The sequence below is a fragment of the Carassius gibelio genome, chromosome A21, assembly GCF_023724105.1.
Source record: "Carassius gibelio isolate Cgi1373 ecotype wild population from Czech Republic chromosome A21, carGib1.2-hapl.c, whole genome shotgun sequence".
NCBI classification, from domain to species: domain Eukaryota; kingdom Metazoa; phylum Chordata; class Actinopteri; order Cypriniformes; family Cyprinidae; genus Carassius; species Carassius gibelio.
Window position 1 is genome coordinate 6,060,368 of NC_068391.1, and position 26,524 is coordinate 6,086,891.

The 26,524-nt window shown below is 38.2% G+C and overlaps 1 protein-coding gene across 10 annotated transcripts; it reads left to right on the forward strand.

The window, feature by feature from the left end:
• The first annotated feature begins 342 nt into the window (after positions 1-342).
• LOC127942194 (glutamate receptor ionotropic, NMDA 1-like) lies at positions 343-26,490 on the forward strand. 10 transcript variants are annotated; one of them, XM_052537845.1, is made up of 22 exons: positions 344-1,007; positions 5,653-5,787; positions 6,158-6,334; positions 8,563-8,625; positions 10,929-11,026; positions 11,537-11,658; positions 12,700-12,874; positions 13,104-13,248; positions 13,516-13,602; positions 13,712-13,856; positions 14,676-14,806; positions 14,889-15,053; positions 15,250-15,368; positions 15,787-15,899; positions 16,003-16,151; positions 16,229-16,386; positions 16,835-16,996; positions 17,261-17,370; positions 17,702-17,847; positions 20,517-20,543; positions 20,938-21,048; positions 24,529-26,490. In XM_052537845.1, exons 1-22 carry the CDS (start codon positions 759-761, stop codon positions 24,595-24,597), a joined length of 2,856 nt encoding a protein of 951 aa, XP_052393805.1. In that variant the 5' UTR covers positions 344-758; the 3' UTR covers positions 24,598-26,490. The 10 variants fall into 10 exon arrangements, with proteins under 10 accessions (XP_052393807.1, XP_052393805.1, XP_052393806.1 ...); XM_052537846.1 differs by having other exon boundaries at positions 13,712-13,847; positions 14,679-14,806; XM_052537847.1 differs by lacking the exon at positions 20,517-20,543 and having other exon boundaries at positions 343-1,007.
• The last annotated feature ends 34 nt before the right edge of the window (positions 26,491-26,524 follow it).

Here is a 26,524-nt window from a genome sequence, read left to right on the forward strand (position 1 = left end):
CCTTTATTTTAAACAACTCTGTTGATGTTAAAAATGTTCACATGAAATCAACCCTTTTATTTACAGTTGCTGTACTCTTATAAGACCCATTAAAATCGAAAGAAAATGGTCAAGAAGATATAAGTGGGATTCAATGCGTTAGAAACTCTGGAATGTGTCAAAAAGGGTCGACACCACACTGTCAAAACCATGGTTTTTTTTACTCGTTTATGCTTAATTCGGTACAAAAACAATTCTAGCCTTTCCAATTTCACGCTTGGATTGTCTGATATCTGAGCGTTTCAATTCTTGCGGGACGCCAACGCGAAAAACTGGAGGAGGTTGCGGGGGCGCGCGTAAAAGAGCGCGCACAGCTGTCAGCACCAAGGACAGCGCTCCGCTGCAGAACAACAGCCGACGCGCAGAGAGACGGACGACACGAGACGCATCACTGATTTCTGCTGCCAGGCTTCATGCAGTATGCGACTTTGTTGCTCTGCTTGTCTACAGCCTGACTTACCAGGAGGAATTGAGAGAAAGGATGCAGTGGATGCCGGTTCTCTTAAATCCCATCGCCTGAATGAACCAGGCACTATGAACAGATCGCCACAGTTTGTGTGAATTTCGTACCTGGGATTTTTTTAAAGTATACAATTGCCACACTGGACATTGCTTTCATTCTTAACAAGCAAATAGCCCAAACACGACACTGAGCCTCCAGCAGCACTAAGAAGGTAGGACATTGGGGCTCTCCGTGCGCTGTTCTGGCCCTCCACACGATGCGTCTGCTTCTGCTGGCCGCGTTATTCTCTTGCTCCTGCGTGCTGTGCGGCTGCGAGCCCAAGATTGTGAACATCGGAGCCGTCCTGAGCCAGAAGAGATACGAGCAGGTGTTCAAGGATGCGGTCGCTCAGGCGAACCAGGTGTACGGAAGGGATAAATTCAAGTTGACCGCCATCTCTGTCACTCACAAAGCCAATGCGATTCAGATGGCGCTGTCTGTGTGTGAGGATCTCATTTCCAGTCAGGTGGGATTTTAGTATCAGCTTTGCACTGTGGTACTTCCATGTGGTTAGATCGAGTATAAAATGGCTTAAAGGGTTGCCTGGGGTGTAAATATGTCCATGCAATATGAACATTCGGATTGAATTAATTTACTGAGCTTTCATTAGGAAGTCTTTTGAAATGATATTGATATTATACATTACAAGTAACATATTGAAAATTGTTCCATTAAATATGCAAATATATGCATTTGAAAGAGCTACAAACGTACTGATCCCGATTAATATTTTATTTTATATATATATATATATATATATATATATATATATATATATATATATATATATATATATATATATATATATATGCTCTCTTGGCTGGTCTTCCAGCCACTTTTATCAAACCTCTACAATTAATCCAAAATGCAGCTGTAAGATTAATCTTTAATGAGCCCAAAATAATGCATGTCACACCTTTGTTCATCAATTTGCACTGGCTACCAATAGCTGCTCACATTAAATTTTATTCAATTCAACCACTGTTTCTGTATCCCATTTACAAAAAAAAATATTAGAGAGTTATGTGCCTTCTAGAAGCTTGAATTCTGGAAGTAAACATGCTTGATTGTGCATCCCAAAGAAGCACAAAGTCACTTTCATAGACTTTTTCATTAACTGTTCCCTTCTGGTGGAATGACCTGCCCCAACTCAATCAGCTGAGTCCTTAGCCATCTTCTAGAATCAGCTAAAACACATCTCTTCCATCTTTATTTGACCCTCTAACTCTAGTTCTTTTGGTTCTATTTTAATTCTACTTAATCTTATTTCTCCTCTTTTTTATTTAAAAAACAAACAATCAAAAAGCTTTAAAAAAATTATATTCTATCTACTTGTTTTACAATTTGTGTGTGTGACCATGGACCACAAAACCAGTCTTAAGTGTACATTTTTCAAAATTAAGAAACGTTCCATTAATGTATGGTTGGTTAGGACAGGACAATATTTGGCTGAGATACAACTATTTGAAAATCTGGAATCTGAGAATGCATATTACTTATCAAAAATTAAGTTTTATATATTTATGGCAGGAAATTTACTAAATATCTTCATGGAACATGATTTTTACTTAATATCCTAATGAATTTTGGCTTTAAAAAAATAGATCATTTTGAACCATACAATGTTTTTTGGCTATTGCTAAAAATATATCCCAGCGACTTAAGATGGGATTTGTGGTCAAGGGACACACACACACACACACATATATATATATATATATATATATATATATATATATTTAAAAATACCTTGCTACGTGTTCTGTGTTAGGCTAACAGAGACTTGTCATTTGCACTTACATATTGTTGCTCTTTTGTAGGTCGCTTTGGATACAAAAAATGACTAAATGTAAATATATATGATAAAAAGGGGAAATAAAAATAACAATTTCTACATATTCTGGCATTAAAATGTAATCTTATGTAATACTGTTGATTCACATTTTCAATAATATTTTTCATTTGAATAAAACCTGTTATTCGGATGTTACCACATGAAGCACACTTTTTAGGATAGCCAACAAAACATTTTTATAGTGTAGGCAGACACTGACCTGTTATTTGGACAGCTAAACTTGGTTTGGATTGTGGCAGTAGATTGAAGCTGCATAATTTGTTTAGATGTTTAAACAGGACAGCCTGTCAGTTGATGATCCAAGCAGGTCGATGGACTCACGGTGGGAGAAAAGGTTAACGTACTGTAGCTGACCCCACAGAGCTTTGATGTCAGGAATGAGTGAGATTACGACACTGGCTGAGGGCAGCAGCTGCAAAACAAACTAGGTGACGCATGAAAAATCAATGATTCTCAAAGCAAGCAGTTCCTATTTTCACAGAGTATTGCTGTGCTTGATAAAAATAAAGATGGGGGTGGAAAGGTCAGCATGGCATTGCTATCTGCAAACATGTCTTTGAGAGAGGATGTTATTTCAAGTCAAAAATGCCTCAGAGATACAGCTATGTTCAGAAATACACCATATGAATAATGTGGTTCACTATACATACAGTTTGAACAGTGAAAATGTGTCACCACATTTGAATTTCCTTCTTGATCTTACCCATTAAATTTTTTCTCAGTCACTTTGGTGCATTTCTCAAATCAGACATGAAATTCTCAAAACTACTTGTACAACCTCTACATCATCTAGTTACTATTTATACACATCATAAAACCAGTTCTCATTCTCATTCAGCAAGTTGCAATTGCTTTTGTACATTCATCCAATTGATTATACACATTTATCTGCGGTTTCCTAAATTATCAGTTGCTAATGTCATGCTGCTCAAAATTTATTATATAGTTTTCTGTGCAACAGTCTTACCGCTCAAAACATCTAGTCTTTAGTTCATCGTATAAGTCATTCAATGCAAAATGGTTAATCTAGTTGTCATAAACTGCCAAGCACTTTTTTATTTTTACTATTATTAGATTTTGTTGTAAATTTGGCATGAATTGTCCAAGTGAACCTTGACTAATGAAGAGAATGTAGATCAACCAAAGATAAACCATTTCTCTGAAATAGCTCAAAGGATCTTACCGTGGATCCTCAGTTGGAAAGCTCATACTGTATAGACTGAGGACAACACAAGAGTTACAAATTCTGACGATGGACTTATTTTTTTATTTTCATCTTTGTGACCATATTTCTTTTTCCTTTTCTATATCACATGACATTGTAAAGGGTTTTTCTATAATTATGTTCTTGGTCAGACCACTAGTAAAAGTATAACTGGGAATTCTATCCAGTCTCTTTCAGTCAATATCCCACATACAGTAATGTATAAATGTGTACTTTTGAAATGTATATATGGCATACATAAGCATATGGCATACTGTTCAATACAGTAACGGTCTTCCTAAATGTTGCCATAGTTTACATCAGAACATCCCTCCAGAGTACACTGTTATATTGACAACATGACTAAGCAATTTGACTGTCTTATCCATAAACTATGACACAAGGACGTGTCATTCTGATGGCACTGACATGTTCATTGCCACAGATATTTATTTTTGAGAGACAAACTAAGGATTTTGAGTAAGAGATTAGCTTTAGCAGGGAATCCATGGTGTTTTGCTATTCGAGTTGTTTTGGGAAATGCGCTTACTGTTTTGTAAATGTCAAAGCAACTGAGAAAAAATGTAAAATGACATGCTAAATGATATTTGAATAATATTTTTGAAATATACAACCACTTAATTTAGATCATGCTTTACTATAAAGCACAATTTGTAAGGACAGCCAACAAAATATTTTATACAATGTAGTTCAACAGAATGATAGATAGATGGAGAGGTGGAACAATTGAACAATAGAATGACAGGTAGAATGATAACTGTAGAACAACAGATAGACCGAAAGACAGACAAACAGATAGACAGACAGACAGACAGACAAACAGATAGACAGACAGACAGACAGACCAATAGACAGACAGACAGACAGACAGACAGACAGACAGATAGATAGATAGATAGATAGATAGATAGATAGATAGATAGATAGATAGATAGATAGATAGACAGATAGATAGATAGATAGATAGATAGATATGCCAAATACAATTTAATGTCAAATACAATTTTATGCACAAGCTCAAATTTTTTTACTTATGTTTTAAAGGATCAAAATATACATCTAATCATTTATCTGCTCATAAAATCATCACCAGTTAGTTTTGAGTTGTTTTGTTGTTTTTTCATGCCATGCTTCAGCCTGAGAAGTGTCGGAAGAGAAACTATAAAGGATTGCAGTAGCAATGCCTTACATGAAGTGTAAATGAGAGGCATTTTCACTACTGAATAACAACTTTCACACTCATGGGAGTAATTCAGCCTGATGCGTTGTTTCATTAAAAGCCTGCATACGCAAAAATCACATTAAGCGGTTGTGCATTAAGTGCTCTCAGTGCCAGTGATGTCATTTAAAAAGTGCTGAGGTAGGAGTCTATCTTAGACCTGGATACCGCACTGAACAAAAACTGGGCTGAACATTAATCACTCTCTCCCATCCTGTTTATGGCGCTGCCTTGTTTGTCCTCTCACTAATATTCACACCAACTTTGCCGGTCAAACCAATGGGTGTCTACTAATGCTTAATTATGTACATACCTTCAACAAATGTATGCCTTAAGGTTGTGTAGCTATTTAGCAGGAAGTCAGGATCATTACTGAATTAATTTCTTGGCTGTGTGAGATTCTTCCATGCAAAACTTTTTAGTATTGCTCAGTTTTAGCGCCTTTGGCTCACTGATGTCTCTGCCCACTCTGAAGATGCTTGGTGACAGATGGAGCCAATGCCGGAGGGCCTCTCTGGAAACACATAATGTTTTTCTCCGTTGTTTTTCCTTCTCAATGCAGCATATTTTGTGAAAAACAAACATTTTTATATGTGATGGACAGATTCCTCGTTGTCTCTCTTGCTCCCTTGAGTCCAACCATAGATCCTTCATCATCAATCAATTAAATTGTCAATCTGTGTGCCTGTGAAGTGATTTATAGATTTAATCACAGAATGAAGCCAGATCCATGAGTCATACCAACCAAGCCTCTGTGATCCAGTCTTGACTGCTAGTTGGTATTTAAACGAGTTCTCTGATTTTATTCACAGGTCTATGCCATCCTGGTGAGCCATCCACCACAGTCCAGTGACCATCTGACGCCTACTCCGGTCTCCTACACCGCAGGCTTCTACCGCATACCTGTAGTAGGGCTCACCACCAGGATGTCCATTTACTCAGACAAGGTGAGCTGCAATAAGAGATCAGTTGTATTATTCAGTTTCAGTATGAATCATTTTGCGGTTTAATTTGTTAAGCCAGTCTAAATTGAATATAAATAAAGTCTGAATTTTGAATGTCTGAAAGTTTTTATCTTGTGGTGGAAATGGGCTTCCATTTGAAATACCCTTTTATTATTTTACTAAATAAAATCCATTTTTTAAAAGTCTTTTTTAAACTGTATGTGTCCCACCTTTCTTTTCTTTCTACTCTTCTACCAGTAGACAAAAGAACAATAATAATAAAAAAACAATAAAAGGGTAAAAAAAAATGCCTGTAGTTGAAGAAAAGCCCTTAATTATTTGAAAATCTAATTTATATTTACCCTTCTTCCAGAGCATCCATCTCTCATTCCTCCGCACGGTGCCACCCTATTCCCACCAGGCACATGTGTGGTTTGACATGATGCGGGAGTTCCGCTGGAATCACATCATTCTAATCGTCAGTGATGACCATGAAGGCAGAGCGGCACAGAAAAGACTAGAAACTCTTCTGGAGGAGAAAGAGACCAAGGTAAGATATTCCCAGTTCCAGGATTCCCAGTGTGTGTTAGTATGCAAGCGTGTGTGTATCAATCGCAAAAGTCTATGTACGTAACTGTTTTACTTTTTTGTTGTGTGATCACATCTCTCATGCCATGTTGTTAATGTTGGCTAGCATTATAAAACCAAAGGCGTCAGCCATGTCCAATGTGGTCTGATTTGACTTAACGTGCGTTATTTGCTCATTTCATGTTGCTTTCTATCATAGTCAAAAACTCCTGTGTCAATCCTGTGTCAACAGGAGCAAAATGAAACCCTTAACCTGGGGCGTTGCAAAGCATCAGAGACTTTTTGAACACATTTATGCAATGTTTATGCATGATATTAAACTGGTCTTTTTGTAGCCTTGAGCCACAGATATGATCCTTGCAATTAGATAGTCTATCATCAGTGTGTCTCATGAGGTGGTTTAGAGCTGTTATTGCTTCATAAATACAGTGGTGCATTGTGGGAATTTTGCTCTTGCAGAGGTTCTGCTCAGTTTCCTTGGGGATGAAAGTTAAATCACCAGCCCACATCCCCCCTGCTCAGTGCTGAGGTAATTATTGTTGCCCTAATTGCTGCGAGAGATTATTAACAGGTATGGTGCGAATTGAGCTACATACCCACAGAGACATTGTTGGTGCAGGAAGACTGTTGAAATCCCAAAAAGCCTGCTTTATTTTTATTTTTCATTATTTTTTCGACTGGTCACCAATGGCTGTCCTAGCTTACTATGTGTTCTATAGGAGATAAGACACGGCCAAAGAAAAAAAAATACACTTAGTATAGGAGCATATATGTAAGACACATATGTGCATGATTTATCTATTCATCTAGTGATAAAATCACATTTATGCATAAGTTTATATATGAGATCTGTGGAAAGTGTGAATGGTTGGTTTTCTGCCACTTAAAAAAAAAAATGTGCCACTTTTGCTATTTCTACTTTTGCTTTTGCGCTTTTAATTGTAATAATCCAGTGAGATTTTCGGATGCACGAGTCTGACAACAGCCAGTGCTCCACACAAAAAACTGATCTCACCATTGAGTCCATCTGAGATTACATGAAGAGAAAACGTCTCCAAGAAATTTTAAGAAACCTTCCCACAAAGCTACCTGAAAGTGGACCCTTTTTTATGTGTTAATCATGCTTATGTTCTTAAATGACTTTAGACTTGATTTGTCTTCATTTCTCTTCTTCATTTTGCCAATGAAAAGCACAGATGTGCTAAATAAATACATTTGCCTAGTCTTGCCTAAGCCAGATTTTTATCACATTAGAAGGAATGAGACATTGCTATTGATCTTTTTTTTTGCAATTTTTATTGCCATTCCCATAAATAAAACGGTGCCTAAATTTCACACTATTTTTGCTTAATATATTCTAGTGCATATCGGACTACATTTATGCACTATGTGCCAAGGATAATTTTCATATTCCTTTTACTATGAGAGTGTCAGGTATAATGAGCTATTTCCAGTGAACGCACAGCGGGGTTCATGGCTGCAGCATGAGTTGGGTTTAAGAGGTGCTCAGGAAAGGCTGATGTGCATTCACCTTATTAATTTCCTTTGAGTTGCCATATGAGGAAATGCCACAGCACGCATATACAAGTAGGTCACACATAATTTCAGATTCTTGAGCATGAGAGTGTGTCCAGCTTAACGCAGTACTAGGGCAGTGTTGTGTGTCTAAGCAGGGGAGGTTTATTTATATCACTGCAAAATGGCACTGTTTGAGCCGGGGGTTTTCCCCCGAGGCCACTGCCCTCAAAAATACAGCAAAATTGCAGCAGAAATTGCAGCAGAAAATGTTTTGTGAGTGTGCTTTTGCAATCATAGAGGACTAAGCAATAAACAGTACATATGTATTATTATCAAGCAATCTGTTAATTTGGCAGCCCATCAACAGTAGTCTGTCATTTTTATTGAATTTGAAGTAACGCTACGTCAATAATTCAGAAAGCGTTAGGTAGCAGATCTGGATGGATGGAAAAGCACCACTTGGTTCCTGAAGTTTGTAATGTTTTTAGCTTTGTTTAGGTCTGTGATTTTATGCCAGATGGTCTATGATGTTTTTTGCAAGTCCCAGTTTTAGGGATTCAAATTTGGAGCAGAAAAGTGAAAATTTGTTGGTTGCTTTACTGCCCACCATTTTCAACTGTTTATAATATTCTTCTGTGTCTGCATATTTTCTCTGTGCACATTACTCATCAGAATAAAAAAAGGAACTATGAAAACCAAGACCAACTGTCCTATGACAACAAGAGAGGACCTAAGGTATATTTGCATGGTCAGTGCACGCCGCCCTCCAAAATCTCTAAACGTAGCTCCTAGAACCAGCCCAACCAATCACAGGCAAACCCAGAAATGCCCTTCTCTTGGTAGCACGTGTTTCTTGTTACGTTGAGACGTTACTTTTCCCTTTCTTATGATTTTAATGAAAAAATTAAAACGCTCCGCTTCTTTCATTACCATATTTTCCTTTTTAATAAAGGATGATGCATGATTCAGACTTTAAAAAAAAGCAAGCCCATTCTTCTGTGGCGATCCGATATTTTGGAACACAACACTATTTCTACTTCTACTTCCTATTGCAGCATCCCCTCGTTCTTTTTTCTCGACTCTTTTTCTTTGGGGAAATGACTTCCTCTCACCTGTCACTCCTCTTTCCACCTGGTTTTAGTTTCCGGTTGCATCGGTCTCACTCCCCGAAACCTCTAACATGCACGCCCTTCTCAGAAGCCTTGATAACCCTCAGTTTGCATGCAACAATGCCGAAGATTTTTGTTTTCAAGCTTTTTTATTCTTTTATTTTTTATTTTGAACCAATTTACCTGGAAATTTTTAATTTCCCCCCTTTTCAGTCCTAAAAAAAACAACAACTAAAACAACCAAGCCAATCAAATTGCTAAATGAGGCAGCATGGTTCAGTTATTGGAGTAAATAGCCTCTTTAAAGGATTAGTTCACTTCCAGAATAAAAATTTCCTGATAATTTACTCACCCCCATGTCATCCAAGATTTTCTGTCTTTCTTTCTTCAGTTGCAAAGAAATTAACCTTCAGGATTTTTGTCCGTATAATGGACTTCAGTGGTGGCCAGCAGGCTGGGGTCCAAATTGCAGTTTCATTTGTAATTTTTAGTAGTCATTATATGCTGTGACAGATATCTTGTGCGTTACAAGCTTCTATTTGAAAAGTCGTTCATGTGTACGTGCAGTGTATATGCAGAAAAAACGATTACAACATTATAGAACAAAACTGAATTAAATGCACTTTACATATACATCACATTTCTCATCAATATTATTAACAATAAAGATTAATAATAAGGAAAAGAGGCACATCACAAATAGCCTACATCGTTACATCCCGTCTTACTGTAGATAAACAGAACATCTCATTTGCCTCAAAGAAGCACAAATTAAGATATAGATGCAAACAGAGTGTACAGTTACGTCAACTTTGGTTTTGATAAGCAGTTATTTTATGACCCAGAACGCGTTGGTGAAACTCATGCATCTAGTAAGAACTTAATACACAAAATAATCATATTGATTCAGGCATTTAACATTTATGAATTAATTAAATGTCAGTAATGAACAATACTGCACAAATTTTAGTGATCACGAGGAAGGTCCGCGTACAGTAAAGTGGATAGTGTACAACACCCCATCAGTTATATTCAGTTATATAGCTCCACTTGCCTGGTGCAGTTTTGTAACTTCTTAGGGAACAACTTTTGCGATGTCGAGATAACAAGAAAATTAAGTCATTATAACAAGAAAACAACTTTTATTATGTCGAGATAATGAGAAAATTAAGTCGTTACAATGAAAAAACTTTTGTTATGTCGATATAACGAGAAAATTAAGTCGTTATAACGAGAAAACAAGAAGGAAAAAAATTATAATGCATGGCCACTCAGAACTTCCTTAGAAATTAACATTAACCAAGATTAATAAATGCTGTAGAAGAATTGTTCTTGCTTAGTTCATGTTAACTAAATGAGTTAACTAACATTAGTTAACATTAACTAATGGAACCTTATTCTAAAGTGTTACCAAAAAATTTCAAACTATGATGTCGGATGATTTTGAAGTTGGAGAAGAAAATAAGATGGAGTTTTTTACCCTACCCTATTTTTTGAACCGGAGTACACATACACAGAGCTAACTGTTTGTGAATTTTCAAAAGTGATTACATATTACGTGTATTTGCAGATGCACATTGCAGAGCTAATGCAAGACGTGCGTTTGTGGTTAAAAAGTATATACATTTTGCTTTTAGGAAATGGCTGAAGGTTTTGCTAGATAAGACCCCTATTCCTAAATTGGGATCGTGAAGAGCCCTTTGAAGCTGCACTGAAACAGCAATTTAGACCTTCAACTCATTGGCCACCATTTAAGTCTATTATATGAAGAAAAATCCTGGTATGATTTAATCAAAAACTTTAATTTCTTTGCGACTGAAGACAGAAAGACATGGACATCTTGGATGACATGGGAGTGAGTAAATTATCAGGAAATTTTTATTCTGGAAGTTAACTAATCCTTTAACTGATTGTGTACCCCAATATCAGGCCGAGAAAGTGCTTCAATTCAACCAAGAGACTAACTTAACTGCCCTGCTCCTGGAGGCCAAAGAGTTGGAAGCCCGAGTGGTCATTCTCTCTGCCAGGTAAGAGGTTTACTTTTGGCAGTCAGCCAAAATCTCTGCACTTCACTCTTCAATGAATAAGTACCTGCAAAAGTTAAATGAATCAGAATAAGCAATCAACATATGTATCATTCTTTTCACTCTGCTGAATAGACCACCACAAGATGAACAAGCTGAAACATTAAAATTACTAGCAAGAAAAAATAGGACCAAACCTAAAATAAAAAACACTGCTTTGTTGCCAAAATAATGCAACAATAAAGAACATTTAACAGCTCAAACAACAGAATTACACTTATTTTTTAGATGGAAAATAATTAGCTTAAGCAGCAAGACTTGGCAACAACCTTTGCAGTACCTGCTATGCTGGTCCATCAGCAAGACCAGCACAAAACCAGCCCTTACCAGTTGGTCTTTTCAAGCCGGGCCTTAAAACTCTTTGAAATAAATAATACTGAAAAATCAATTTCATACTTTAGTAAGCTTCTCATATTTCTATCAGTGGTTGTAAACCTGTCTGTCTGCCTTTAGCGAAGAAGATGCAGCAGCCGTGTACAAAACAGCACGCTTCCTCAACATGACAGGCTCAGGCTATGTATGGCTGGTTGGGGAGCGTGAGATGTCCGGTAAAGCTTTGAGCGAGGCCCCTGATGGTACGTACACCCACCTTAATACAACTGAGACAGGCAAAAGGAAAAGAAGCCATTTGTCTCAGTTTTTCTGTTAAAGTAGAGAGGTTTTGAGAGTGTGTGTGTGTGTGTGTGTGTGTGTGTGTGTGTGTGTGTGTTTGTAAAAATAACCGTTTAAATGTTTAAGCACTTTATGTGTTTAAAGGTTTTAAATGCGTCACTAGATTACATGATAATGGTTGCATTGTCTGGTTAACTGGCAAGATTAATTACAGCTGTGAATTCAATGTTGACCTCTAGAGGTTTAATTAAGAAGTTAACATAAAAAAAATTATATAAAAAATGTGTCAACTCACAAAGTGTGGTTTTATCATAATATGTGTATTATATTAATAGTCTGGATTTCGTGAATTTAAAAAGGGTGTTTTTCAACCTTCCCTATCGGTAAGCTATAAATGGCCTTTTATGTCCCAGGCACTTCACAAGTCACACGTTTTTTAAAGTTCACACTATTGTCGTTGTCACTCCCAATACACTTGCTGACCTTTTACCCTTCCAGTGTTTTTCTTGTCTTTGTCCACACTTAAAACACTTGTGGAGTCTTCACAGTAAAGTTTTGGAGCTCTCTTACAGAACTCGATCTTTCAAACCCAGCTCCAGTAACAACAAAAACTCTGAAGTTGGATTTATGTATGAAGTATACCTTAAATCTGATATATTTCATCAATCAGTGTTTTAGTGTCTCACCAATTGGACAGGACTCACCGCAGTTTGAACGTAGGTGGTGCTGGTGGGCTCAGTTCATTAAATCCAACCTCGAGGGTCAAAGCTTGCATTTTCGGCAAAATGTGTCTGTGAAGAAAAACATTCATTTTACATGCTGACTCTGATTGGCTAAACCTACCAGTGGAAAAAATTGACAAAACATGACTTGAGATCTGATTTAAGAGTCATTTACCCATGCTGGCTCAAAAGGTGACCCTATGGGTTTTTTTGTGTTGGAAAGGGCTCCCTAAATGTCAAGGGTGAGCAGCTCACTGCTTCATTTTTAACGTCATCACATAGGGCTGATTGGCCTCCAGCTAATCAACGGCAAGAATGAATCAGCGCACATCAGTGATGCTGTTGCTGTTGTGGCCCAGTCCATCCAAGAGCTCTTTGAGAAAGAGAACATCACAGAACCTCCAAGGGGCTGTGTGGGCAATACCAACATCTGGAAGACCGGGCCACTCTTTAAAAGGTCAGTAGTAATAAAGATCATGCATGCAGTTTGTTTATTATTCTCCATGACATTATGCTTGAAGGGGGATTGTGTCATTCTTTGATGGATTTTGACAACCACAGACAGATGTTCACAGTGATCTAATGCACTGTCACAACGCATGATATTTCATCTATGCATATTTTTCAAGCATCACATCCACAGGGTCAACAATAACTCACAGGTCAATATTGGCTATGCTATTCAGGGTATTGATGTCTTCCAAGTACCCAGAGGGCCTAACAGGACGCGTTGAGTTCAATGACGACGGTGACAGAAAATACGCTCATTACAGCATTCTCAACTACCAGAAGAGCCGACTGATTCAAGTCGGAATTTACAATGGAACACAAGTACTAGTCTTTTATTTCATAGTGTTTAATTTATAATTTCAGGACATGGGTCCTGAATTTTGCATTAGTTCATATGAGCCATACAAAAACACATTTTACAGAAAATATAGAAATTCAAGACAACACTAGTATTCCCATAATTGTATTCATTTCCAACAATGTAATGGTACTTTTGGAATCTAGGCAAATTATTTTAGATTAGAGGACTGAACAAAGATTATGATTATATGCCTGTTAATTACCTGCTATAATTATCTGCTTCATCAGGTGGTGATGAATAAACAGAAGAAGATAATTTGGCCTGGAGGTGAAACCGAAAGACCGAGAGGATTCCAGATGTCTACTCGATTAAAGGTACATGGTTCTCTTCACTTATCCAAAACTTGCTTAAAATTTAGGGTCATGAATTAGAAATGATCTGAATGCAATTGATGTCACACAAAATCCCATCCTTCTATTGCAGATAGTGACCATTCATCAGGAACCCTTCTTGTATGTGAAGCCAACTACATTGGATGGGACCTGCAAGGAAGAGTACACACCTAATGGAGTCTTAATTAAAAAGGTGATCTGCACTGGACCAAATGAGACCATCCCAGGTAACACATCAGGGACGTTTGTCACTGTGCTTTTCTACATCCGCTGTCTGGACAGACATACATACATACATACATACATATATATGCACCAGCTATTTCTATATGTATGAATGTAGCAAGAGTGCAAGCGTTGTCTGTGCCTGTGAGCATGTGTGTTTGTATTTGTGTTAAATTATGTATAAAAGACAAATTTTTAATGTGTGTGTATGTTTGGTTTATGTAGCAAGTATGTGATTATTTTTGCTCAGTGCAAAATGTATGCATGTGCTGGATGTTTGCAAACTTGTGAATGTGTTGCTTGGGCTTCCATCTTAGCCTTTTGCTTTGGATATACTGACAGATGTGGGTGTGCCTCGTGTAACAGCCTATATAATCTACAGGTAAAGTGTGAAATATAGAAGGATTGTACTTTTAGATGTTGATACTCCAATCTGCCTTTTGAGTTTGTCTGAGATCAGAATACATGGAAAAATACATCCATTCCAAACACAATAGTTGTGGCTACTTCAATTCAGCCAGTACCGCAGATCAATTGAAAATTAATTCACAAAGCTTGTTAATATTTTATTCCGTTATCATCGTCAAAAAATCTATGACTGGCTGAGTAGCAGAGCAAAAGCCGACTTTATTGAAATGGAACTGATTAGACCTCAATGCTTTCTAGTGGTTGAGAGCACACACACTTTCTAAAAGAGAAACACAATCTCTAAATGAGTGAGGCATTTTAATATTGGAGTGAATGGACAGAGTGGTGGCTTTCAAAATATCGATCTTTCCATCAGTATCACTGTCAGATCAAATGAAATTCCACTTTTTCTGGTTTGGTTACAGGACGTGCAACTGTTCCCCAGTGTTGCTACGGATTTTGCGTTGACCTTCTGATCAAATTGGCAATGACTATGAACTTCACCTATGAAGTACACCTGGTGGCAGATGGGAAATTTGGAACACAAGAAAGAGTAAGTACACTTTCACTTTGTGTCAAGTACATGCAGGAAGATAATCATAAGATTGCCTTTTACATATCTTTTGGTGATATAGGTAAATAACAGTAACAAAAAGGAATGGAACGGCATGATGGGTGAGCTCCTGGGTGGCCTTGCTGATATGATCGTTGCACCCTTGACGATCAACAATGAACGAGCCCAGTATATAGAATTCTCCAAGCCTTTCAAATACCAGGGACTAACTATCCTTGTGAAAAAGGTGCAATCACACTACTCAAACTATCACATTCTATTTGTAGTTTAATTACAGATCATCAGTATAGCCCTTTTGAAAAGATCAGCATTGGTAGTCACCACATGCTACTGTAGCCTCATGACGGAATTGATAGTACTTAACAGAGCTGGTACTGAAATGTGAAAAATTTATGCAAGTTACCATGTAATGTGTGTTTCAGGAAATTCCTCGCAGTACACTGGACTCATTCATGCAGCCATTCCAAAGCACACTGTGGCTATTGGTGGGTTTGTCGGTACATGTGGTGGCGGTGATGCTTTACCTACTAGACCGGTTCAGGTACAACAAGACGTTGGGTCGAGAGTGTGGCTAGCTGTTCTATGTATGTCCATGGGGTGGCTGTGTGCACATGTTGTTTGTTCTTAGAGGTAGTTTGTTTTACTCATTGGGATCATGTAGCACCTTTGTTTCAGGATGTCTCCAAAGAATATGAGAGTGCTGAACACGTTTCATTGTCAGTGTTGCCATGAAGGTGTGGGAGGTTGGGTGGCTGTACTCTGTGAGCCTGTTGTCTTTTCCCTTTCGTTCTGTCTTTTTCTGTATGTTCTCTGTCTCTTTGTCTTGCTTCATGTTCTCTCTATGTTCTCTGCAATCTGACCAATGCTAAGTGATTTGGGATACTGGAGCATTTATTTGAGGACAACTTACAGAGGATTCTCTTTCTGATCATTTTCAATGTTTGACCTGGTTTCCCCAGCCCATTTGGAAGGTTTAAAGTAAACAGTGAAGAAGAAGAAGAGGATGCCCTCACCTTATCTTCAGCTATGTGGTTTTCCTGGGGCGTCTTGTTGAACTCTGGAATTGGAGAAGGTGTTGTCAAAGTCAAACTTTGTTTTTATGATCATGATAAAAATTTAATAAATTTTACTTGACATATGTTTGACTACTACTGTACTTAACACATGTTGTCCAGGTGCCCCACGTAGTTTTTCAGCAAGAATTTTGGGAATGGTGTGGGCTGGCTTTGCTATGATTATAGTAGCATCCTATACTGCCAACCTGGCTGCCTTCCTGGTGTTGGACCGGCCTGAGGAGCGCATCACCGGCATCAATGACCCAAGGGTATGCTTCTCTAAGCATTTGAACTACCAAAGTAAAGCTTTTCAAGATGTAAAGAGTGAGTTTGCTTTTTTTTTCAGCTAAGGAACCCATCAGACAAGTTCATCTATGCCACAGTGAAGCAAAGTTCAGTGGATATTTACTTCCGGCGACAAGTTGAGCTGAGCACCATGTACCGCCACATGGAGAAGCACAACTACGAAAGCGCCGCTGAAGCCATCCAGGCTGTTCGGGACAAGTGAGTCCCTGCTGGGTAGACACCAGCAGATCTGGCCTCATGGTCAGCCAATCAGTCTGTCAGTCTCAAGGGTTCTGGACCTGCGGGTCTCAGGTATATAAATCAGTGCCAGCACTTACTGCACTAACCTGTGACCCTGGTCCATAACCCCACACAGGAGAGGCCCAGCTATGTGCCACACATAACATATATTAACAATGAGCTAAAGAACACCTTTTTCAGGTTTTCAGCAAAAACGTCATTGAGGGAATCCAATGGGGGACAAAGCTCCACTCGTCCGGCATTGGATTTCATTTGTCTATGAGGTGGCAGTCTAGATTTCTGGTAACACAAGTCGCACAAGAGGGGTGGGTGGGGTCGGGTGCCATGAGTGTGTTGTTTCTCACTGTACTGTTGCACCGTAACCCCTCATCCTTCCCGTCCTCCTCCCTTCCCCCTGCCCCAACAGCAAGCTGCATGCTTTCATCTGGGACTCTGCGGTGCTGGAGTTTGAAGCCTCGCAGAAGTGCGACCTGGTTACCACGGGAGAGCTGTTTTTCCGTTCGGGCTTTGGCATAGGCATGCGCAAGGACAGCCCCTGGAAACAGAATGTGTCCCTGGCTATTCTCAGGTCTGTCCCAGCCGAAGCAGCATATTGTATGCTTCTGTATAGTTTTATGTTGTATAAAAATCTCACCATTGGACACTTACTCATCTCTCTCTATGTATTTCCCCTATTTCATCCCTGCTCTGTTGTCTGTGTGCTTGATCATATGTGTCTTTGTGTTTATTTGATGGTGGTTGTGGTGACTTTTTGGGATTTATCGGTACTTTCTACCAAAAACAACTTATTAACTTTTGAACTTCTCTTCCTGCTCTTCACCACCTCTTGCAGTTCCCATGAGAATGGCTTCATGGAAGACCTAGATAAAACCTGGGTGAGATACCAGGAGTGTGACTCACGGAGCAATGCCCCAGCCACACTCACCTTTGAGAATATGGCAGGTATGGTCCATTTCGGGTACAGAGAAACCTAAAAAAGATTGGACAAAAAAGGTACAGTAGGTAAGGTATTGGGGCCTTTTTTTGTCCAATGCTTTTAGTTGTCATTTTATGCTCACCTGTGTTGATGTTCACATTTGTAACAAACTCATTAACCTTTAACACTCATCCATTTTGCATGGTTTTCAGCAGCAGGCACCAAATATGTGGCCAATACATTTAGGATTCCATCACACAGAGGCTCCACCCCCTCCAGCTCCTCAGTGGGTTGATTCGAAAAATACTGTGCCTATGTAAATAGTCTAACAGTTTCATTAATCTCTCTCATTCACAGGTGTCTTCATGCTAGTTGCTGGAGGCATTGCAGCAGGAATCTTCCTCATCTTCATTGAGATTGCATATAAGCGCCATAAAGACGCCCGCAGGAAGCAGATGCAGCTAGCCTTTGCGGCCGTCAACGTTTGGAGGAAGAACCTACAGGTAAGGTAGCTCTCTCCTACAACACAAGAGGTAAAAGAAGGGTGAACACAAGGGAATGACCTCCCAACAGAGTTTTGCATATGAACAACTTTTTGTACTGGGCTTTAGTTCCCAAGTTTTTCATTCCTACCTTTGTTAAAAACAGATCTTTGGTTGCGCTGTTTGGTGTGGTGAGCAAAGGTGGGCAATCACCATTGCGTGCTCTTAAGCTTCCAAAAGGGCCTGGGATTGTCTAGGCTGCTCTGGTTCAATCAGCCTCCTTCTTCTTGTCTGTCCCAACAGGACAATAAGGAGAGCTCAGGGAGTCAAGCTGTGGGTGCGGCTGGGACTCCATCTTTAGTATGTAAAACAAGCTGATCCATTTTGTTGCCACGTCATCCTTGCTACGCGAATCAGTATTTTTAAAATAGCTGATATGCTTAGTTTTCCATCAGAATACGAAGCTACTTTCATGGCATGAACCACTTAAATGCTTCAAACCACTTAGTGTATTTCAGTTAGATGAAATTGAAATATTTGAAGATGATTTGGGCTGGCAAATTAATGTTTGTGATATAAAAAGGTAATGCTGATTAGGTACTGCTAGTATACATCAACAGGCTATGCTAAAGAGAACAGGAAAAAATAGTACAGAGTGCTAATTGGTGTCATTAGAAATAAATGTAAGTCCCAGCCTCAAACTTTAATGAGTCTTTGCATATATCCTTTAAAAACAGTACAAGTGATAATATTTCATAAACATGTTATAGAAGTAAATATTTCAAAAGCTCAGTTTATAGTCTAACACAGTCCAACTGAAATGTCTGCAACAAGCTCTAGCTCACCTGTACAGGTATATCCTTTAAGACCAATGTTTTCGAGTGAGAAGTCCTGGGAGGTCTTCCCAGTGGGACTATGATATTTGGTAAGGGGTGGGCCAGTAGGGTATGGGCTGGGTAGAAGTACGGTGAGGCTTTGAGAGCCTCATGCTGCTTCTTTTTTCAAAATGACAAAAGGTCAGAGCTGCTGACTGATAATATAATAAACAGCAGTAGCAGTGGAAGGTAAGATCACAGTTGCTTGTCTTTGTGAGCAGGTCAATTTACTGTCAGTGTCTCTCATATGCATCACGTTTAATTGTCTCTGAATGTATATGCATGTAGGCTCTTATGCAGAAAGGTCAAGCAAACATACACTAGGATGGATAAAAACACTTTAAAATTGGAGTCTAGAACACCTATGTCAGATAAAATTGAAGTGTTGATTTAAATATAAATGTATCACTAAACATTAGTTTGTATGGATCATTCACTGTGGTGTTACATGTTTTTTGTCAGCTCTTCCTTTCTGTATAGGAATTTACACAAAATTTTGATGGTGATATCTTTGCAAGCTTGAGTATAAATATCAATGTTTGGTTTTTTTTACTTCTATGAATGTCCATATTCAAATACCCCATTTGCACTTGTGTGTACTGCACCTTCATTCAGGGAACTGCGTGTAACACACACACTGCACTTCTGAATAACCTGCCCAATTTGCAATTTTGTCCACTGGGCTGTTCCGTTGTCATTTCAAAAGCACAGAGATGTCAGAAACATGACGCCCACATTAAAATGATTAATGGTAATGGCAGAGTCCATTCAGAAGTGCACTGCCTTCAGGAAAATGAGAAAACAAAAGGGAAAGACTTTTAAAAAATGATGATGCAAAACTCAGTGAACCGTGAATGTGTTCTGATGAGATACTGTTTTAAACCTTCAATACCATGACTTAGGTGCCCTTGAGCAAGGCATCGAACCCCCAACTGCTCCCCGGGCGCCGCAGCATAAATGGCTGCCCACTGCTCCGGGTGTGTGCTCACAGTGTGCGTGTTCACTGCTCTGTGTGTGTGCATTTCGGATGGGTTAAATGCAGAGCACAAATTCTGAGTATGGGTCACCATACTTGGCTGAATGTCACTTCACTTCACTTCACTTCACTAAAGCTCGCAGCCATTTATGTGTCTCACTGTGCTGGTGGTCTATGTGGCTCCAGCATGCTAAATGCATAGACAGCGCTCTAACCACAAGCAAATAGGACTTATAAATATTTTTTTTCTTTCTGTAAAGAAAAAATTGAAGCAGGACAAACAAGAGTGTGTTTTTTTTGGCTAAGTTGTTCTTAGATTGCAAAGACATTGTGGTAAGTCCCAAAGTGGTAGCAGGGGTCAGATGATATTCAGAAACTTTTAAAGGACCGCAAGAAATGATCCTGAGAGTCTTCCATCAGTCAAAGTCAACTGTATGCTTGTCACATTTTGCTTACTTTATCCACACCTTGCTCCTACTGCCCTCTGCATGAGTCTAAATGAAATTCACACCACATTTTACCCAACTCCCTCACACATTCCTTACTACATGTGTGGTGTGGATTTCCGTTATACCCTACAAAAAGTATAACGCTCAAAGAGGGTTCTTATAAGTATTCATGTATTGATCAGTATTATTGCATTTTATTGGTTGCCCTACTTCCCTATAAGAGTGTTGTTTTGTTTTGTGATATTACAGACTGCTTGGCTTTGATGTCATTATTTCCTCAGCAAACCATTTTGCTGCCTTCTGCTTTTGCTTTTGGATCTTAAAGTCATATGATCTTTAAAGCAAGTGGATAAATATTCATTTATTTTTCTTTTTTCCTCCCCAATGCAGCCCTCTTCCTCTGTAGAGACTCAGGATGTAAGAATACCTTAATTCGACCTTTTCTTACACAAACACACCCAGTCTTGTGCTATACCTTCGTACCATTTGTAGAGGCCAGAGAGTAGCCGTGTTGGGCACCTTTGTTGGACAGTGGGAGGGAAGTGGGCAAAAGAGTCCCAATCTTCTATGCCAAAACCACAAAGTGTTAAAAGGAAGATTTTATGAAACGGCACAAAACAGATGCAAAGGAAGTTCATTTGGGAATCTAAAAGTGTTCCAATTCTTTATGTCAAACAAGTCTGACTTCCATTCATATTTTTAGATCGTTGGATTTAATATAGCTTATCAACGGGGAACTAGGGGATGTGGTTTTGGCAGTTGAAAACCAGCCAGAGAACATGAATAATTGTTCTACGTATATTTATTTTAGGATAGGAAAAGTGGTAGAGCAGACAGCGACCCAAAAAAGAAACCCTCTTTTAGGTCCATCAGTACCACCCTGGCCTCCAGCATCAAGAGACGTAGGTCCTCCAAAGACACGGTAAGGAGGTTAAGGAATGGCATCTCTTTTTACTCGGCCGGTCTCTCTTCCTCTTTCTGCGTCTGTCTTTCTCTCGTCCTATTCTTCCACTTCTCTCTCTGTATCTACTTTCTTCTGTCTTAAATGACATGTCATGTCTGAAGCCAAGAGAGCCGCATTTCTCTCTGGTTATTCCTCCATTCCTGGCATCTCGGCCACGTGTCTGTCAGTCAGTCATCAAGTCACCATCCAGACCCCATCTGTCAGTTAGGACTTAAGAGCTCAGCCATCCTTAAGAGTAAGGTTTTAGGACCCAGTGATCAGGGAAAAGGTTCTAACCTAAGAACTGTTCCAAGAGGAGGGGGCGCTGCACAATGCCTGATGTTTCTGGGCTGCTTCTCTCCCTATTGCAACCCCTGGATGTGGAGTGTGTGTCCGTGAGGGTGAACGTGTGTGCCTCTTTTTGGTGGGATGTGCTGTGCGTATTTGTGTGTTTCTCGTCCCAAAACCTGCCTGACGTTATTGATATGAACAGTCAAATCTTGCGATGTTTGTTTCCCTGACGGCATGCTTTGGTGTTGTGGTGTTTGATCAGAGCAACCATGCCATGCGGACTAACTTTTTTTTTTAAACAGCGGAACTTCCCTTTCAGACTTTGAAATCATCAATTAACAATGTTTTTCTTTTGAACTGTTTTGTTTAAGGTCCTAACCAAGTTTATTTCAGGGAATGGGCACTGAAAATGAAAATTCTGTCATCGTTTACTCACCATCATTTTGTACCAAATCTGTATAATTATCTTTCTGCCGTGGAACACAAAAGGAGATAGTGGGATGTCCAAGCTGCTTTTCTCCATTCAGTAATAGAAGACCGTGACCAAGGGCTCTCAAGCTCTAAAAAACATTATAAAAGTACTATAAAAGTCTTATAAATAAGTCATAAAACATGCAAGAACTAATGACGTTTGATATCAATGACATAAACCTGGCAAGATACATCAAGTTTCAATGTGTGCAGTAAATGAATTAATATAATATACGTACTTGTATTTAGTATAATCTATAAACAGATCAAGTCTACAAATTTTCTACAAAACAGCTGATTTTGGTTAACTTTAATATGATTTGCTATGGCACCCCAATTTATTAAAGAGGGCCTAAACAAAATATTACATTTTCTAATTTTTTTGTTTAGGAATTATGTTACATATTTTTTCCTTTTTAAGTGTTTAAAAAAATGGGGAGAGTGGGTTGGGGTGGTGAATGGTGAAGAAAAGGCACAACAATCCAGGTAAAAAGAGAAAAACAATAGTAGCCATCCATGGTGTTTAACCATCCTTTTATTTCCTGATATCAGTGTCACCTCTCTTTCTATATAAGTGGATGTATATGGATTTATAACTGTCGACGTCCCCCACATGATGTACATGCTACACAGCCTCTCTCTTCCTCTGCAAGCATGCAATATATCTGTCGTAGAATTAGAGACTGTGTTTTGGTTGCCTTGGTAGAAGTAGTTGCATTTTTTTGTGGTAGTGATGATACGCACACTTTTTGTCTCTTTTGCTGACTCACTGTCTCTCACCAGGGGGCACTGTGGGCTTAATTTGGAAGTGCCAACAGGAAGCCTTCTAAGTGAACATAACAAGAACTCTCATGCTCACTAAGGCGTGCTAAGGGCATTCTTGATGCAACACCAAGGAAGAAAGAAAAAAGGAAAAAATAACATTTAAAAGAAAAGAAAAGCCTCCCGTTGTCATCAGAAGTATTGCTGAATACATTTATTCTGCAATATGATGATGATCTTGGCAATGAGAACTTTTGCCTTAAGATATGGCTTTTAGAGATGTTGCATCGTATATTGAGCTTATAAGCTTATTTACTGGCAATGGCATAGTATTAAAAAAAAGAGTAAGCTATAAAAGAGGACACATGTTATAACAAGTATGATTAATTTTGAACGTAATATTTATGTTAATAAGAAATGTTATTTTGAAATTAAACATCCAAATGTAGCATGTGTCTTTTGTTTTCACAAAAACAAAGAAAGAAAAAGAATTACTACCATCTGGAACTCTTTGCTGCTGCTTTTCCATCAATATATGCATTTTACTTTTTGAAAATGTAATCCTTAGGGTCATATAGTCAGTCTTGATTAGCAGATGTTTTTCAGCTTAACCAATAAAGCTCTATGTGCCTCAATCTCACAGTTTGCCACAGCAAGGAACAGAATTTAAAATGATAATTCTGTCAGAACAAAATATTTTGTTTGAATCAAAATGTCCTTGCTGTTGCAACCTGGCAAGCCTCACTGAGAGACATTTTATAGCTTACAAAAACTGAAAGAAAAAAAAAATTTGTTTTGTTGTGTTAATTGCCTTCTGACTGGGCACCTGCATGTCACTGAGTGTTTTGCTTACGTGGCACAGCAGATGCCCATGTGAGAAAACAGCTTGTTGCCCTTCTAACACATCTAAGCTTGAGATGAGGAAACAGGAACTGAATGAGAATTAAATATATATATATATCAGATATTAATATGCAGTGGGCCAGAAAGTATTTGAACATTTGAGCCAAGTTTAAAAATGTATTAATGTCATTGCATTAGACATCAAAATATGGAAGCGACTGATATTTTTGTGCATTAACAAACTTTAGGTGAAATACTTTGGTTGATAGGTTTTACATTTAAATAAAAACAAATATATACTGCTATTACAAATATACTAAATGAAGATTTATAAGTATTTCCTTCTGGACACTTTTTGGTTGAAAATTCTGGCTGAAATTCAAAAATGCAACCAATGTCCATTTGGTAATGTTATGAACCACAACTTTGTTTACTCCGCGAGGGCGCCAGCACAAATGTGAGGGGATCTGATATCCACTAGAAACCACATTGAGCCAAGTGGGTTAAAAGCAACTGCAAATATAGCTTGGAACAAAGGTCATCGGTTAAATTCACTTGTTTGCAGATGCCAGTTGCTTTATACTTCATTATATAATGCACTGACTTTCATATTTTTAAGTGTGTTGCAAGCGTCCAAATACATTTTGACTTTTGCCCCAATAATTCCAACATAAATAACACATAGGTTATTAGGTGACCTAAAACCATCTCACAACAAAGAACCTGCTTCCTCTTCTTTGAATATTATTCTTAATACCACCTAAGGCAGCAAGATAGCTGGAAGTACACTTCTCCCACACTCTTTAAAATTTGTATCACCTCCTTGGATGTAACCGAATTTTGATGCGTTGAGTTCAATTGTGAAACTTAGCCTTTTAAATGTTTCAGATCCTTGGCAAAATTTAGTCCAATGCTTTATGATGACATCTGAAACATTCAATGGTTGAGTCCTTGTTTTGGATTTGCATGCTACATGCTGCCTTGGGGGTAACGAAGGAAATTCCAATCTGGGCTTTTGGAGAAGAGGAAAGGTAACAGTCGCATTAATTTTCTCTATCCTGTGTGTTTTCTACCTTCTCTCCATTTCTACAGCAATTCCCACCCACAGACATTACGGGCCAACTCAACTTGTCCGACCCGTCTGTCAGCACGGTGGTGTGAGGCAGAGAAAGAGGGAGAGTTTAACATAAAGACATGCTCATTCTTTAGAGACAAACAAGATGGAACTAGAGAGGAGCATTGTAGAACCACTCATCTGGGTTTCGAACGATGGATCCATTATGGACGAGAACTACTGAGCCCCTTCACCTTTATGAAGAGCCAGTGGAACCTGTTGGGACTTGATGGTGGACTGCAGGGGATGGCATGCACTGGAGCACTGCGAACACACAGACCATATAAACACATAAACACATACAACTTTATAGCTTGATGCTAAAATTAATATACATTATCATTCCATCCACCAGAACAACTTCTGAATTATTTCTTTATGATTATGTAGAAATATTTCTTATTAGTATTAGCCTAGTACTTATTCTTACGTTGATTAAGTGGTTTAAGTATTGTACAGTATAATTTAGAACAAAGAACAAAACTTTTACATGTCTCAAGGCCAATTCTAAGGCCAGTATTAAGATAATTAACTAGTTGTATAAGATTAATTATAGTCATCATTTATATATGATATTTATCTTCTATACATTTTTTATTGTTTTACTTGCTTTCTGTTCATTGTTTTTCATTCTTTGTCTATAAAATCTATAAAGCGAAAAGTCAGCCAGTCAAGCACATTATCTGCGCTATTTCAAATATCATTATCTTTCATATTCTAAAATCTCTTTGCATGTAATTTGCATGCAAATTTGTCCCTGAAAGTTTATGGACAAGAAAAAGTATACAGTTAAAATGTTTGATTTAAGATGTGGCTTACTGCACATCAGTTAATTGCAAACTCTCCTTCAAACTCAACAGTTCTTCCTCTTTAAAGTTCTTATGCAGTCGTTCTCAACTTCAGTTTGAAGGGTGCATCAAGGGGCCGAGTTTTTTCATCCAACTAGCACTTGGTGTCTCATGCAAAATCCTCTCTGTGTGTCATCCCCACAGACGACCTCAGAGACCTTTTACGTGAGAAAACCCCAAGTGTGCCCATTTATTTTTGACATTGGTGCTGTAGTTTCGTATACACCTATTAGTTAGATGGAAAAAACTGGCCCGTTCCCAAGTTCTGGGGTTGAGAATCATCAATAAAAGCTGTACAAATAAGGACTGCTTACTGTAAATGTTCACTTAATGCTATTTTTATGACCCATGGAAAATCCCCTATAAGAGTGATCACCTATAGCACTTTAATGTGAATCTGTCGGAAGCTATATGCATATGGAGATTATCCAATTTGCCAAATGTTGATTGTAATACTGATACTTGATATGAAAATGCACATTTGAGAATGCGAAATATATTATATGTAAATGTCAGCCATTTGTTTTTTAACAAAACACTCCTTTTGTAGTTTTCGTATTTCAAAAGATTTAGACATATTTGTTTCTGATATATATTAGAGTTAAACTGTGTCAAATTAGTATATACCACATATATCTTCAGTTTACTACTATTAAGTTACACTACTTTAGGTTTTAGTCTTTTCAAACTGACAGGTGTACAGTATGTTTTTTCTCATTGCTTGAGTCAATGAATGTGGTTTGTACTTAAGAAGAACTATGTATTATACCTGATTTCAGGGCATGTAAACACTGAATTCAGTTTATGTTGCCTGGACTGCTAGATTGCAGATGACTTTAAGATGTTGAAAAAAAAAGGAGTGTTTTTATGAGAAACTGTCGCACTGTTAATATCACACAAACACAATCGCATAAATTACATCACATACAGTAACACACATATCCTGAGCATATCCTAAGTGTTACATCATGTTTCAGTTAATTTTAGATATTTCTCCAAATGAACAAATAATGTTTGCATTTTGAGAAAAATATATAGAAATAACATTTCTGTTTGCCAATAAATTTGTGCCATGTCAGTTGCATACAACAACTAAGTGTCTTTTCAATTTTGTGAGCAAAATATT